Source organism: Monodelphis domestica, chromosome 4 (assembly GCF_027887165.1).
Source record: "Monodelphis domestica isolate mMonDom1 chromosome 4, mMonDom1.pri, whole genome shotgun sequence".
In the NCBI taxonomy this organism is placed as follows: domain Eukaryota; kingdom Metazoa; phylum Chordata; class Mammalia; order Didelphimorphia; family Didelphidae; genus Monodelphis; species Monodelphis domestica.
In genome coordinates, this window is record NC_077230.1 from 446,096,401 (window position 1) to 446,113,903 (window position 17,503).

The 17,503-nt window shown below is 36.5% G+C and overlaps 1 protein-coding gene across 1 annotated transcript in view; it reads left to right on the forward strand.

Annotated features, from left to right (window-relative positions):
- The window catches only part of LOC103103464 (zinc finger protein 850-like), a 67,870-nt gene extending 53,498 nt beyond the window's left edge, over positions 1–14,372 (forward strand). The window contains exons 9-10 of the mRNA XM_056826301.1: positions 1,044–1,170; positions 7,729–14,372. Of these exons, the coding sequence (XP_056682279.1) occupies positions 1,044–1,170; positions 7,729–9,503 (1,902 nt within the window). The 3' untranslated portion in view covers positions 9,504–14,372. The remainder of the gene's footprint in view (positions 1–1,043; positions 1,171–7,728) is intronic.
- Positions 14,373–17,503: the final 3,131 nt, after the last annotated feature.

The window sequence follows — 17,503 nt, forward strand, 5'->3', positions numbered from 1 at the left end:
GAGTGAGACCCTTCTCCAGTCTTTACTCTCCCAACATGATTCTCACTTCAGACACAAAATGCCTTTGTCAGTGTTCCATTGGGCTCTGGATGACTGGTCTCCAGAGCTGGTTCAGACATTCTTCAAGGTGAAGAGTTTGGTGTGCAAAATTTAAATTAATAGCCAATAACTCCAAGTATTATATTTTATAAAGCTGATTAATAATCACTTGAATTAGAAAGGAAATAAACTAAAAGAAATAAAAGTTCAAACCTAATTATCTAACAAAAAGTAAACCCACTTGTATAGATTCTCCTGGCTGGCATAAAGCCTGCTTTCCCAACCATGATCAGGGGAAAAGAGAGAGTGAGGGCAGAGCTACACAAAATGTATATCTTCCTTATGTTAGCACACAATGTGAGAAGGAACATGGGAAGCTGGAAAAGAGAGTTCTGTGGTTCAAAATTTTAAGTATATATAATTCCCCTGTGATTCCACTGGAAAATGAGCATGTAGAAATCTCCCAGGTTTACATGACTTGGTTTCCCCAATGAATCAATACATCTAATGAACTAAAGATCTGTAACTAGAGGTATATACAATATTGCACTTTCTAAGGGGAAATTACAATAATTTGGGGATGAAAGAGAAATAAAAGAGAGCAAAACCAGTGATTGGTGGGCACATTGACAAAAAGCCAATTAGGGGACAGTCCCTTTGGGATAAGAGTTTATATTAGAAATAAATGCATTCAACCCCCCACAGTTCAATTTCACTACATCCCAAGTTCATTTTGGATCTTTTGGTGCAGTGTGTGGTTTCTGTTGGCATCTCCATGGCACCTTCTCCAAACAGCTCACTTTCTTGATTCAGGGAGGTAGCAAGTTTCTTATCCTAAAATTACTCTCAAAAAAGAAAATTGTTTATAAATCTAGAATTTGATGACAGTAATATAGGGGTATGAGTCCCTTGTGTGCTTCATTTTCTTCAAGTTACTTGATGAGGACTGGATTGGATTAATTCTGCAGGTTTAGCTCTAAACCTTGTGACTTTTGCTGGTTTAGGGGTCAATAACATTCAAGGATGTGGCTGTGGACTTCACCCAAGAGGAGTGGTGCCTGTTGGACCATTCTCAGAAAGAGCTGTACAGGGAGGTCATGTTGGAGAATGTTCAGAATCTACTCTTCATGGGTAAGGACCATTTCCTCAGTTTACTCTTAATTTAAAGGTACAGGATTTTAAGCCTGTGTCAATGATTAAAAAACCAAAGTGCTGATCTCTTCATAGGGTTCTCTTGCATAGTTTTAATAAAAAAAAAAAAGTATTTTAATTCTGTGATGGGAAGTTGGGACTTTCCTTTCTTGTCCCTGAAAATGTCTCTCTTCTATTTTAGGTAGCTTCAGGTGAAAACTTAAAACTGTTACAGATTTACATTCCTGAAATTAATCACAGAAGTCATCTAGCCAACCTTCTAATTAGACCTGAATTTTGTGTACAAATTCTCTGTTACTACCAAGGCAGATTTTCCTTGCATTTGGCCATTGAAAGGGACACTCTTAACTGTCAAGGCAGACCCTTCTCTTTTGGGATGAATTTGGTCTTTAGAACAGATTTTTTGTTATGAAGTATTCATGGAGGAAGCAGTGCTAAGAAGGAAACCTAGCAGAAGCAAAAGTTGGAACCACCCTGAGAATCTCAAATGAACCTTAAAAGAATACTTCTAGAATGTTAGAATCACAGAATGAACAAGGGTCAGAGTAAGGTGAGGCTCCTGAGGAAAACAACTTGAAAGGTGGGCAGAAAAGGTCTATTTCTGGGGACAAAGAGGAATTGGAAGTAAAACTGGATAAAGGAGAGCACAGAAAATCCACCCACTACATTCTACTTCTCATCCCATCCCTGGGCAGAAGCCAACTTCAAGACCCTGGACCCTTCTTAAGCCTTGATTAGTGCATCCCATGATCACCCCTTGAAGTTAGCTATATGGAGAGTTATGGGAAGGGGGTGGAGGAGAAACTATTGGACTTCAACTCAAATAAGAAAAGTAGGAGTAGCAATTGTGAACTCAGACAAAATGAGAGCAAAAATAGATCTGATTAAAAGGATTAATAATTACATTTGATAAAAAAAAAGGTAGTTTAGACAATGAGACCATACTAGTACTTAACATATATGCACCAACTGATATAGCCTCCAGATTTTTAAAATAGAAACTAAAGGAGAATAAGGAGGAAACTGCTAGTAAAACTATACTGGTAGGGGATCTCAACCTTCCTTTATCAGAACTCTCACCAAAAACAAAAAGAAAGGAATAAAGGAAGTGTATGAAATTTTAGAAAAGTTATATTTAATAGATATCTGGAGCAAAAGGAATGAAATGGGAAAGTAATATATCTTCTTTTCAGGTGCACATGGAAAATTTGCAAAAGACCATGTACCAGTATATAAAAACTTCACAATGAAATGCAAAAAAGAAGATGTAATATCTACAACCTTTTCAGATCATAATGCAATAGAAGTATTGTCATTAAGAATTAATGGAAAGAAAAATTTAACATTCATTGTAAACTGAATAATCTAGTTGGTCAGAAGGGATGGGTCAGCAAACAAATGATGGAAAAAATCAATGTGTCATAAAAGAATGATAGTGAGGAGACAACATATCAAAAGTTGTGGGATGTAACCAAAACAGTACTTGGGGGAAGATTTATATCCATGAATACTTATATCAGTAAAATAGAGGGGGGGGGGAATGAAAAAGAACAAGTAAAAAATCCCCAAGTAAAGACCAAATTGGAAATCCAAAAAATTAAAGGAGAAATGTATAAAATTGAAAGTAAAAGAATTTTTGAACTAATCAATAAGACTAGGAATTTGTTTTCAAAGGAAAAAAAGCTAATAAAATAGAATATGAATCTAACTACTATTTAAACAATTTGGCAAAATAGGAAAAGCAGTCCTACAAAATTTTTAGTGTGATTCAAATATGATGCTGATTGATGAGTCAGGAGGAAGGAAAACAGTGAAAGAAAACTATAGGCAAGTGTCCTTAATGAATAGTGATGCAAAAATCTTAGCACACAAAGTTTATTCTCTGTGACCAGGTGGAATTTATACCAGGGATGCAAGGCTGCTTTAATATTAGGCAAACCATCAGCATACTTGACCATATCAATAAGCAATCTAACAGAAATCACATGATTATCTCAATAGATGAAGAAAAGATCTTCAACAGTATATAATACCCATTCCTCTTAAAAACCCTAGAAAGCAAAGCAATAAAAAGGCCATCCTTTAAAATAATAAGTAGTATCTGTCTAAAACCATCAGCAAGTATCATATGCAATGGGGATCAGTTAGAAGCCTTCCCAGTACGATCAGAACTGAAGCCAGGATGCATATTATCACCACTGTTATTTAATATTGTACTAGAAATGTGTGCTTTAGCAATGAGAGGAAAAATAATTTTTTTAATTAGCTGTTTTATTTTCTCTCTAATTGTATGTAATCACAATTTTAACATGTTTTCCAAAGTTTTGAGATTCAAATTGTGTTTCCTCCCTCAGATCCTAAACAATTTGATCTAGGTTATACATGTATAATCACACAAAATATTTCCATATTGGTATTGGTAATTGGTATTGTTGTGAGAGAATACTTATAAAACTAAAACCCTAAAATAAAAACACATACAAATAAAATAAAGCGAAGAACAGTCTGCTTTGATCTGCATTCAGACCGCATTTATGCTTTCTCTGAAGGTCCATAGCATTTTTGATTACTAGTCTTTCAAAATTTTCTTGAATCTTTTTACTGCAGAGAAGTGTAAAGTCTTGCACAGTTGGTCATCATAAAATATTGCTGTTACTTTGTACAGTGTTCTCCTGGTTCTGCTCACTTTACTTATATCAGTTCATGTAGATCTTTCCAGGTTTTTCTTTTCTTTTTTTTTTAATTTAAATTTCCTTTTAAAATTTCTTTCCACAGTTACATGATTCCTCCATCCCCTCTTCCTTCCCCCATCCTGGAGTTGACAAGCAATTGTACTAGGTTATAATAACTTGATTATCATTCAAAACTGATTTTTATATTATTCATTTTTGCAATAGAGCAATCTTTTAAAACCAAAACCTATGTAAAACAGTGATAAATCCCATGTTTTCTTCTGGATTTCTACTCCCACAATTATTTTTCTAGATGTGGATAGCATTTCTTGTCATAAGTCTCTTGGAATATCCTGGATCATTGCATTGTTTTAAGTAGCAATTCAGTTTTTGTATACAATGTTCTCGTGGTTCTGCTTATTTATTTGACTCCCCATCAGTCCATGTTGGTGTTTCAACTTCTTATAGAAATCAATCTATTCATTATTCCTTATAACACAGTAGTATTCTATCACCATCATAAGCCACAATTTGTTCGGCCATTCTCTAATGGAGAGACACCACCTCATTTTCCAATTCTTAGCTGCCAGAAAAAGTGCAGCTATAAATATTTTTGTACAAACAGGTTCTTTCCCTTGTTTTTTTTTTAATCACTTGGGGACACAAACCCAGTAGTGGTATTGCTAGATCAAAGGGCATGCATTGTTTTAAAGCCCTTTGGGCATAATTGCAAATTGCCTTCCATAATGGTTGGATCCATTCACAAGTCTACCAGCAGTGCATTAATGTCCCTATTTTGCCACATCACCTCCAACATTTATTATTTTCTTTTACTATCATATTGGCCACATTGCTGCCTGTGAGGTGGTAGCTCAGAATTGTTTTGATTTGTATTTCTCTATTCAGGAGGGATTTAGAACATGTTTTCATGTGATTATTGATGATTGTGATTTCTTCATCTCAAAACTGCCAGTTCCTATCCCTTGGCCATTTGTCAATTAGGGAATGGCTTGGCTTTTCATAAATTTGACTTAGTTCTTTGTATATTTGAGAAATTAGATCTTTGTCAGAGAAATCTGTTATAAAAATTTTTCCACAGTTTGTTGCTTCCCTTCTAATTTTTATTTCATTGGTTTTGTTTGTACAAACCCTTTTTAATTTGATATTGTCAAAATGATTCATTTTACATCTTGTAATGTTCTCTGTCTCTTGCTTGGCCTTGAATACTTCTCTTCTTGATAAATCTCACAGGTATACTATTTCTCATTCACCTAATTTATTTACTGATATCACTCTTTATGTTAAAATCATATACCCATTGTGAACTTATCTTTGTATAAGGTATGAGAAATTGATCTAAACCTAATTTTTGCCATGTTGCTTTCTAATTTTCCTAGCAATTTTTGCCTAATATTGAGTTCTTATCCCAAAAGCTGTGATCTTTAGGTTTATTGAACACTAGATTGCTGAGGTCATTTAACCCAAGTCTATTCTATTGATCTACCCTTCTATCTCTTAGCTAATGCCATATTATTTTGATGATCACTGCTTTATAGTATAGATTGAGATCTGGTACTGCTAGGCCACCATCCTTCTTATTGTTTTTCATTGGTTCTCTTGATATTCTTAATCTTTTGTTCTCTCAGTTCAATTTTGTTGTTATTTTTTCCAATTCTATAAAATATTTTTGGTAGTTTGTTAGATATGGCACTGAATAAGTGAATTATGTAGGTAGTATTGTCATTTTTATTATATTAGCTGATCCTACTCAAGAGCAATTAACATTTTTTCAATTTAGTTTTTTTTCAATTAGTTTTCAATTTTCAATTAGTTTTATTTGTGTGAAAGTGTTTTGTAGTTGTGTTTATATAATTCCTTTGCTTCTCCTGGCAGATAGATTCACAAATATTATATATTGTCTAGAGTGACCATATAAAGTGCTTGGAAATTATAATGCTTGGAAAACTAGAAAACAGTATGGCAAAATTTAGGTATAGAATAATAGCTCACAGTGTATATCAGGATATGGTCCAAATGGGCATACGATTTAGACATTAAGGGTGATATTATAAGTAAATATTATGGAATATTCAACTGTGATAACTTTGGCTACTCTCAGCAATACTTGATCCAGTACAATTCTGAGGGACTTATGACAAAGAATGCCTCCAGAGAAAGACCTGTTGGAGTTGGAATGGAGATGAAAGCATATAATTTTTCACTTGTTTTTTGGGGGGGTTTTGTTTTGAGGTTGCGGTATATGATTATTCACTTCTAAACATAAATAATATGGAAATAAAATTGAAAAAGTAGTACAAAAATGTAGCTCACAGCCTCTAATTCTGCCCTGTCTGCAAATTTATCCTTATTTCTCCTTCATTTTTCCCTCAAATTCTAGGCCTGCTAATGAATGAAAGGCAATAAGCATTTAAAAATACCTGCTTTATGTCCTCTCCTGGGTAAAAGAGTTCAGAATTTTCATTATTTTCACAACATCCCTGTGAGTTTGATACTCTTATTGTCCTCAATTCATAGTTGAGGCAACTGAAGTAACAGAGGTTAAATAACTTACCCGGGGCACCCACTTACCATCTCTCTCAGTCTGGATTAAATTTGTTTTTCTGACTCCAAGTTCTGACCTCTTACCCCTTTACTACCAACAGCCTTTAATTTCTAGATAATGGAGGTTGTGGAATGTACCTATCCTTCTATTATGAGAGGTAAATCAAGATGGAATTTTCTGATTTCAAAAGTGTTCCATGATCTCTGCCCTTCTGCAGATGTCCCAACAATGAATACAACAAAAACCGTTTTGTAGGCCTTGCATGCATGCTACCTTTCCAGTAAAAGGACCAATATTTTTATTTTTCTCTCCTGATCCCTTCAATCTTCCTTATGCCCAGGGCTTCTAGTTCTAAGAGAAAATTTTATCTCCTGTTTTCAGTGAAGGGAATCACTATGAATGCTAAAGCAAAAAGGCCCAAAGATCTCCTGTCCAGGGGAGTGAGGTAAAAGATGGTGTGCAAGTGCTGTTATCCCAAAAGACAGGCTTGGCTTGGGGGCTGGCAGACCAACCCTGAAATATACTGTTCATTTCTTCAGAGATGCATGATGGACTTAGTATAGAGAAGGAGACATAATATATGGTAGATTATAAAATAAGATGAATATTGAGTATGTCTGCACTGAATGGCATAATATCTTTGCATCTGTAAAGAAGAAAACTTATATTGCATTTTGAAAATTGCTGTCTAAAAGTTAAAAAGAGTCAAGTTGTTTCTCAGTTTAGCATATAAAATTTACCAAGAATGACCATGTGATAGAATATACAAAATGATGGGAATGGAATATCTGAAATGTTACCTGAGATTGACAAAATTATAAGATTAATCAAAGAGTGATTTTTAAAGGAAAAAAAGAAAGGGTAATGGACAAGGATTGTTCAATTCTGTGAACAAAGCATGCTTAGTCACAGGGTTTGTGTTGTAGTCTACTTATTAGGAAGTTGGTCAGGTCACTTCTCCTTTCTTTACTTATGATATGAGTTGTGAAGTATGATGAGATTTTTAGTCTTGACTATTTCACAGATCTGTTATGAAGTTTCATTGTTATTGTATGGAAATGTATTTCTAAAATCTTCCATCTTGAAGTTATGACCAAATGGTATATCCAAAGCCTGGGTCTGCTCGTTTAAGTTTGAAAATTCCTTTTGGCCTTGGGAAATAGAATAAAAATCAGTTCACTTACTACCATCAGAGGAAAGAACTTGTATTCCGTGTGTGTGTGTGTGTGTGTGTGTGTGTGTGTGTGTGTGTGTACGTGTACCCTTTCCATCTGTGTTTATATCATTATTTGTCTTCTTCAGAGGCAGAGACTAATTTTGAAGTCAAGGAGATGTCTACAAAGATGAGCCTTTTTGTGGAAGGATATGACACTCCAAGAGGCATAAATAAGGGTATCTGTGACTTCATTTTGAGAGAAATATGTGACTCTAAACTCAAGGTAAATAAAAATCCAAAGAATAACTGTGAATTTGATAAAGTTGCGGAGAAATTCAGCCAACATTCAGTCCTAAATAAGTATACGAAATTGACCTCAGGAAATGACTACCGTCTGGATAGTGAAAACACCAAATGCTTTCCTGAAAAAGTAGGATTTAATCAGTCACATATGAGGCCTCCTGAAATGCCCGTGTATCAAGATATCCTAGGGAGAATAGGCTATGGCTCAAGTTTAGACCTCACAAGACATCCAAATCATGTAGAGATGCTTCCTGTGAGTAATAAAGGTGGGAGACCTTTCAGTCAGAACTCTGAGTTTGGTTCCTATCAAATAATCCACTCTGGAAAGAGACCTTATGAATGCAAAGAATGTGGAAAGGCTTTCACAATGAGGGGTAATCTTGTTAGACATCAGAGAATCCACACTGGAGAGAAACCTTATAAATGTTCTCAGTGTGGAAAGGCATTCACAGAGAGGGGCAAGCTTGCTGCACATCAGAGAATCCACACTGGAGAGAAACCTTATGAATGTAAACAATGTGGAAAGGCTTTCACACGGAAGAGCACTCTTGCTGCACATCAGAGAATCCATACTGGAGAGAAACCTTATGAATGTACACAGTGCGGAAAGCCTTTCACATGGATGGGTGATCTTGCTGCACATCGGAGAATCCACACTGGAGAAAAACCTTATGAATGTACACAGTGTGGAAAACCTTTCACACGAATGGGTGATCTTGCTGCACATCAGAGAATTCACTCTGGAGAGAAACCTTATGAATGTTCACAGTGTGGAAAGGCATTCAAATGGAGGGGCCATCTTGCTGACCATCAAAGAACCCACACTGGAGAGAAACCTTATGAATGTACACAATGTGGAAAGATTTTCACAGTGAGGGGTCATCTTGTTAGACACCAGAGAATCCACACTGGAGAGAAACCTTACGAATGTACACAGTGTGGAAAGGCTTTCACACAGCGGGGAGATCTTGCTGTCCATCATAGAATCCACTCTGGAGAAAAACCTTATGAATGTACACAGTGTAGAAAGGCTTTCACACGGAGGAGTCATCTTGTTATACATCAGAGAATCCACACTGGAGAGAAACCTTATGAATGTACACAGTGTGGAAAGGCTTTCACAGAGAGTAGCTCTCTTGCTAAGCATCAGAGAATCCACACTGGAGAGAAACCTTATGAATGTACACATTGTGGAAAGGCTTTCATACACAGGTTGAGTCTTGCTGCACATCAGAGTATCCACACTGGAGAAAAACCTTATGAATGTACACAGTGTGGAAAGGCTTTCACACACAGGGACAGTCTTGTTGTACATCAGAATATCCACACTGGAGAGAAACCTTATGAATGTACACAATGTGGAAAGGCTTTCATACACAGGGTGAGTCTTGCTGCACATAAGAGAATCCACCCTGGAGAGAAACCTTATGAATGTACACAGTGTGGAAAGGCATTCACAGGGAGAAGTGATCTTGCTAAGCATCAGAGAATCCACACTGGAGAGAAACCTTATGAATGTAAACAATGTGGAAAGGCTTTCACACAGAGGGGTCATCTTGTTAGACATCAGAGAATTCACACTAGAGAGAAACCTTATAAACGTAATAAATTCAGATAGCCTTTCTCTTAATGTGCCACAGTTGCTTCATGTCAGAAAATCCCCCCTGGAGAGAAACCTCATAAGTGAGGTTCAGCTTATAGTTGCCACTCTTAGCTTTTTTAACAGAAGAGGAACCATACTAGAGAGAAACTTTAGGAATATGATCAATGTGGTAAGGTCTTCAGGCAACTATATCATCTCTTATGCCCAAGCGAGAATTCCTTTTGGATAGAAATCTTATTCCAATCATGAATGAAGAGAGACACTGAAAATGGAGGATCCAGAGCTTTTTCAGTAGGAGAAAATATCTTCTGAACAGATCAGTTCCAGATGGATTCCCTGTAGGAAGACTTTCAGCCAGAGTCATCTCTTATTTCATGTCAGAGGTTTCATAGTGCAACAAAACCTAATGACTGTGCTCAAGTTGATGTGTTTTCCTCAGGAGGCGGGTGATCACTCTCATTTAAAGAAATGTAAATGATAACAAGTCTGAGGGACCAGCCCACATTTATTAGATTGGTTATTATTAAAGAAAAAGAAAGTGAGAAAACTTGGATTAGATGTGAGAAGATTGAAAAAGGAAAACTTTGGTGGTTGTTGTGAACTAATGCAACCATTCTGGAGAAGGCAATTTGGAACTGTGTCCAAAAGGCATTAAAAACAAAAAGGAAAAATTCCTATATATAGTAAAACTATAAAACACCTAAAGGTGCTCATTTTGGGGTGAGAAAGGTATTGGAAATTAAGAGGAAACTCATCCATTGGGAAATGGCTGAGCAAATGGTGGCATATGATTGTAATGGAATCCTATTATTTTATCATTAATGAGAAGGAATAGCTCAGAAAAACCTGGAGAGACTTGAGAACTGATGCAGACTTTTAAATTTAATATAATTACAATTATTCATTTTACATTTTGTAATGTTCCCTATCTCCTGTTTGTTTTTAAATTCCTTTCTTTCCCATAGATCTGACAGGGATACTATTTCATGTTCCTCTAACTTATTTATAATATCACTTCTCATGTTTAAGTCATATATCCATTGTGAACTTCTCTTGGTATATAAGGTGTGAGAAATTAATCTAAACCTAATATCTCCCACACTGTTTTCCAATTTTCCAAGTAGTTTTTGTCAGATACTGAGTTCTTGTCCCAAAAGCTGGGATCATTGTGTTTATCGAATACTACTTTGCTATGGTCATTTACCCCTAGTCTATTCCATTGATCCCCTCTTAGTCAGTACAGTATTATTTTGATAATTACTGTTTTATAGCACAATTTAATATCTGGTACCACTAGGCCTCCATCCTTCACATTTTTTTTATTAGTTCCCTTTACATTTTTGATCTTTTGTTCTTCTAGATGAACTTTGTTATATTTTTTTCTAATTCTGTAAAATTTTTTTTTGGTAATTTAATAGGTATAGTACTGAATAAGTTAATTAATTTAGGAAGGACTGTCATTTTTATTATATTAGCTCATACTACCCATGAACAATTAATGTTTTTCCAATTGCTTAGACCTAGTTTTATTTGTGTGAAAATGTTTTGTAGTTGTGTTCATGTAATTCTTGAGCTTGTCTTGGCAAAAAATTCTCAAATATTTTATATTGTCTAAATTATAAATAGATTTTAATTTAATGATTGTAAATGGAATTTCTCTTTCTAACTCTTGCTGCTGATTTTTGTTAGAAATATATAAAAATGCTGATCATTTATGTAGCGTTATTTTGTATCCTTTAATTTTGCTAAAATTATTATTTCTACTAGCTTTTTAGTTGATTTTCTAGGATTCTCTAAGTATACCATCATATCATCTGCAAAAAGTGATAGTTTAGTTCTGGGTTGGTTTATCCCCATCCAAAGGCTTGATCAAATATTTTGTGGTCATTCAAATCACTCTAGGCTCACAACTACAAAACACTCTCCACACAATTAAAACTAGATCTAAACAATTGGAAAAACATTGATTGCTCATGGGGGGATGAGCTAACATAATAAAAATGACAATCTTACCCAAATTAACTTACATATGTAGTGCCATACTCATTGAACTACCAAAAAACTTTTTTACTGAATTAGAAAACAAAATAACTAAAAGTTCATTTGGAAGAACAAACGATCAAGGATATCCAGGGAAATCATAAAAAAAAAATGCAAAGGAAGGAGGACTTGCAGTCCCAGATTTCAAACTATACTATAAAGCAGTGGTTATGAAAACAATTTGGTAATGGCTAAGAGACAGAAAAGAGGATCAGTGGAATAGACTTGGGGTAAATGACCTCAGCAAGACAGTCTATGATAAACCCAAAGATCTCAGTTTTTGGGACTAAAACCCACTTTCTGATAAAACTGCTGGGAAAATTGGAAGACAGTATGGGAGATACTAGGTTTGGATCAACATCTCACACCCTACACTGTAAATCTTGAAATTTCTCAGACTTGTGAATGTTAAAAATTTTCACATCGAGGAATCCTCCATTGGAACACATTCCCTACTGGGAAACATTCCCCATTTTGATGTGAGAACTCGCCAGGATCAGAAATGGGAAGACCTCTATTCCACCCATACTTAAGACTGCTTTAGGGGAGAAAAATCCTTGCTATGGGAGGACCTCTACTCCACCCATACTTAAGACTGCTTTAGGGGAGAAAACTCCTTGCTAAACAATGAAAGTACTTGGACCCATGCTTATAATAAGGCAAGGAGTTCTTGGAGCCATGCCTATTTTTTAGAATTGATACAATGAGATGCTAGGTACCTAAAAGGGTTGGGCAAGTTTTCTCTTGATGAGATTAGTTGACTCAGCTGTGTTTTCACTGGTTCAGACTTACTGAGGAGATTAGTCGACTTAGCAGGAATTCAGATGGGCAGTCCTTTGGAAAACGTCTACAGTGATTGGTAGATGTAAGGACTTAGGGGAGGTGACATAGGAGAAAAACCCCTATATAAGAAAAAGCAGAATCTCTTGAAAAAGAAAATCCTTTTGGAGGATCTCTGATGAGGATCGCTTGGGAAGAATCTCTTGAGAGAGGCTCTGGAGAAGGGAAGCTCTTGGAGGACAATCTCTAAGGAGGTCTCGCTGGAGCTCCTCTGAAGGGACTCTGTCCCTCTGGAGGCTCTGGAGAGAGGCCCTTTGGAACAGTCTCTGGCTGGAAGGCTCTTTAAGGAGGACTCTGGCTGGAACTCTCTCTGGTGAAGTCAGCTGAGATGGAGCTGGCCTGGTGTCACTAGAATCCTTGCTTAGACAGACCTTGTGGTGAGTGTTAAAAGACTGACTGACTGATCTCTCTGTCTTGAGACTCAGGTCTAGGCCATGTTGGCTTAAGGCCCTTCATACTTATTTCCTTTTTCTCTCTTTCTCTCTTTTCTTTAATTCCACATTTGTATTAATTAAAATCTCTATAAAACCCAGTTGACTTGGGTATTTGAATAATTGGGAATATTTCCCTGGTGACCACCTTATATTTGATTTAAAAACCAAGATACTGTAGTGAAACATATTTTCTGCAGTCAAATTTACTCACCCTCTCTTATATCTATCACAATTTATATCTTCAACCATTTTAACTCTTACAACACCAAGATAAAGTCAGAATTGGTGAATGGCCTGAATATAAAGAAGGAAACTATAAGCAAATTAGGCAAGCACAGAATAGTATACTTGTCAGATATTTGGTAAAGGAAAGACTTTAAAACCAATCAAGAGCTAGGGAAAAAATCACAAAATATGATATCAATAATTTTGATTACATAAAATTAAAAAAGTTTTTGTACAAACAGAACTAATGCATCCAAAATTAGAAGGGAAGCAACAGATTGGGAAACAATCTTCATTACAAAATCCTCTGACAAACCTCAGATTTATAAAGAGCTAAACCAGTTGTACAAAAAAAATCAAGCCATTCTCCAATTGATAAATGGGCAAGGGACATAAATAGGCAATTTTCAAATAAAGAAATCAAAACTATTAATAAGCTCATGAAAAAATGTTCTACATCTCTTATCAGAGAAATGCAAATCAAAACAACTCTGAAGTATCACCTCACACCTAACAGATTGGCTAAAATGACAGCAAAGGAAAGTAATGAATGCTGGAGGGGATGTGGCAAAGTTGGGACATTAATTCATTGCTGGTGGAGTTATGAATTGATCCAACCATTCTGGAGGGCATTTTGGAACTATGCCCAAAGGGTGATAAAAGACTGTCTGCCCTTTGATCCATCCATAGCACTGCTGGGTTTGTACTCCAAAGAGATAATAAGGAAAAAGACGTACAAAAATATTCATAGCTGCGCTCTTTGAGGTGGCAGAAAATTGGAAAATGAGGGGATGCCCTTCAATTGGGGAATGGCTGAACAAATTGTGGTACATGTTGGTGATGGAATACTATTGTGTTCAAAGGAATAATAAAGTGGAGGAATTCCATGTGAAGTGGAACAACCTTGAGGAATTGATGCAGAATGAGAGGAGCAGAACCAGGAGAACATTGTACACAGAGACTGATACACTGTGGTACAATCAAATGTAATGGACTTCTCCATTAGTGGCAATGCAATGACTGAACAACTTGAAGGAACCTATGAGAAAAACCACTATCCACATCCAGAGGAAACACAGTGGGAGTTAAAACACTAAAGAAAAACAACTGCTTGAATACATGGGTCGAAGGGATATGGTTGGGGATGTAGACTCTAAATTAACATCCTAGTGTTAACAACAACAGGAAAATTGGTTCTGATCAAGAACACAAGTAATACCCAATGAAATTGCTCGTTGGCTGCAGGAAGAGTGGTTGGAGGGGAGGGAGGGAAATAATGTGATTATTGTAATCAAGGAATAATGTTCTAAATTGACTAAATAAACTTATTCAAATAAAAAAAAAACCAAATCACTCTTGGCTACATAAGGTATTTAAGAGTCGTATGATCTGTAGTGAACAATATTCTTTTCTGGGATGAAGGAGAGTGCAGGGAATGATTATAGGAAGGGCTTCATCTTTAGCTCATACTTGACTGTACACTGGGCATATTATGCTGGAGATAAGATTCAATGTCTCCAATTCACTAGGAAAGGCATTTTGCTTTAGCCCAGTCTTCATAGACTCTCCCACCAAGGAGCTCTCATTAAACATTCCAAATGTCATTTACCTGAAATCCTAATGCTTATCATTCTTATTCACTATTTATTGGCATTCATCTTACAGTTGTTTTAGCCATTGCCTAGTTAATTGGCACTCATTAGTTTCCTGTTTTTTCCTGGCACATGTAGGTCTTTCCAAACATACAAATAAGAGGGAATGGGGAAGGTAGTAATGGGGAAGGGACCTGATTCCTGCTGTTCACTCCATTCTATTCAAGGTTTCAGGCTCATAATGCAGTTGGCTGATTTCTGGGACTGAGTAAAAGTCCCACTCCTCTGACGAAGTAATAAGGGAGGATTTGAGGTGTGCAAGTACACCTTGTCTCTTGAAATATCAACACAGGTTTGAGAGAGTGCTACGAAATAGTTAAACTGTCTGCAGTTTCTTAACCCTTTTCTGTCTTAAGGAAAAGGAAAAAGTATCAGTGGGAAGCAACCAACTAGTATTGTTTCTGAATCTCTTATCTATTTTGTAATTCTTTTCATTGGAATTCCAGAACTATGTATTCCTCACTACAAAAAGGAAAACATTAGGGGGGTTAGGATTAGAGGGACAAGTCCATGTCCCTGAAAACTCCCAGATGAGTAAATTGTGATACTGTTGGGTAAAATCCTATCAGTTAGATGCAGTGTAGAGCATTGAGATTCTGTGAGAAGTAAAGTATGGAAAGAGAGAATAAAAATAATAAAGAGTGGGTGATTACTTTTATGGAAAGGTTAAAGGGGAAAACATTTTACCTGTAAACTTATAAGACTTTAAGAAGTCAATTGAGTGGGGAAACCAATCAGCTTTACAACCAGATCTTTTTTGGGTTATGGGATTTCTAACTAAGGAAATGGGACCACTGATGACATATTAATTTGATTAATTTCTAAGAGTTGATCTTTATACGAGGATGAGTTCTAACTTGAGGAAAATCAAATAAAACAGTAGAATGAAATCTCTGTGTATTGTGGGAGAAAAATCCCTCTACTCCCTTATATATGACGATTCAATATTAATGTTATCAGTTGTCTTGAGATAATCTACTTTTTCTTTGATAGAAAATTTCGGTAATTAGAGCAAGTGGCCAAGGAAATGTAGGAGCATAATGTAGATTGTAAGATGTGACTGTTTCTTAACCAAGTGTCATTGAACTGTAATGCTAATCATATATAAGAGGAAGTCCCTAAAATAGCTTATTTTTCCTAAATTTAAGTAAAGTTTCTGTAATATTTTCCCATTTGAATGTAGTCAATAACCAAGTATATTTGACTATGGGCAACTCATGCATATACTATATGCATATAGTATATAGTCTATATAGAATAGAGAATTATTGAAATGTAATTGCACCCCACATGTTTTTGTTTTAACTAGAGTATAATTAGTCTCTTGTAAGTTAATTCAATTGTGGAATCACTGCACCTGGGGTAGAGAAATTATTTCCCAAAAGGTATCGTTGCTTTTATTTGTATCTATAGGGCTAGAACCCTAATTGTATCTCATCCTCCTAAAGGAACCAAAATGAAAAATATTGAGGAAGCAACAGGTTAGATAATCCTGTTAGGTTCAAGACAAATGATTCTAATGGAACAAAGAAAAACCTAAATTTTCTGTTTGTTAAGTGAACTCATGTTCCTGTTAGTTTAATATTTGAAAAGGAGATCTTTTAGCCCTCACACAGAGTTCCCATCCTTTTTCTTCTGCTCAAAACATACCTCTTCCTGTCTGTGTCTTAATGTGATCTCACCCCAAACTTATTCCAAAGCTTCCCTGGCAGCCTGACTGACCTGTCCAAACCCCAGGTTCTCGAGGTCAGGAGCAGAGACTGTCCCTGGGCCATCCCTGGAATTGTGGGACACACAGTCATCCCCCACTGATGGAGTGTGTCACACTGGAGGGTGGATGACTGCACTTGTGTTATAGTGAAAATCACCTTTTAAAGATTGATATAATATTAATTTAAGGTCACCAAGGAATTCACTTATGAAATTCCTAAAATGAAATACTCAAGTCAGAATGGAGTTTATGATGGTTTAATTACACCAGGAGTAAGAAAGAAGGAAATAGGGGGAAAAGGAAAAAGGTTAACTCAACCTTCTGGTAGAGCCAGAGGGAGTTTAGGCCCGAAAGCCAAGGTAAAAGGAGAATCAGTCCTTGACTCACATGACTGATCTGAAGGAGAGCTGTCTGCGGGGCCTCCTCCCTCTCTGAGTTCCTAGAAGGAACTCCCACCTAGATCTGTCCACAGGAAGTGAGCAAACTCCAGAGGTTGTTCTCTAGCTCACTTCCTGTGCCTCACAAGTGCCAATGGTGGCACAAGCTTGGCTTAGGACAGCCCAGGTGGGCAGTTCGTTATTTCTGATTTGTCATTGACTAGCACATGCCTGTATAGTGTGGGTGTACACAATTTTGGGTGCTAGACTAAGCAAGATGGAGATTCAAAAATCACACTGCCTTACTTTTCCTCATTTGTAAAATGGCCCATCAGGCCAGTGCATGAAGGAGATTTAAGTGGAAAAGTCGATGCACAGAGACAGTCCCACTCTCTTGGCATTGGAAGCCTGGGCCCAGTGGCACGAAAAATCATTACACCTGGAGACTTCCTCAGCTGCATTGGATGGCCATGTTGTCTTTTGTGCTCCAACATGCCCTAAGCACTCCACAGTGCTTTGCTGCGTTGCCATCTCAGCCATTGAACCTTCTTATTGGTTTCTTCCATCTGTTCATTCTCGGTTACTAAGAGACTACTACTACTACTACCATCAATCCAGTAAGGTTCTTGTGATGAATCCCTCAGGGTCAGAGAAATGCTGGCTGTGATGATTTCCTTTCCTTTGGAATGAGGTATACAAAAATACTGCCTGAAACCAAGGGAGAAGAGAGGCAGAG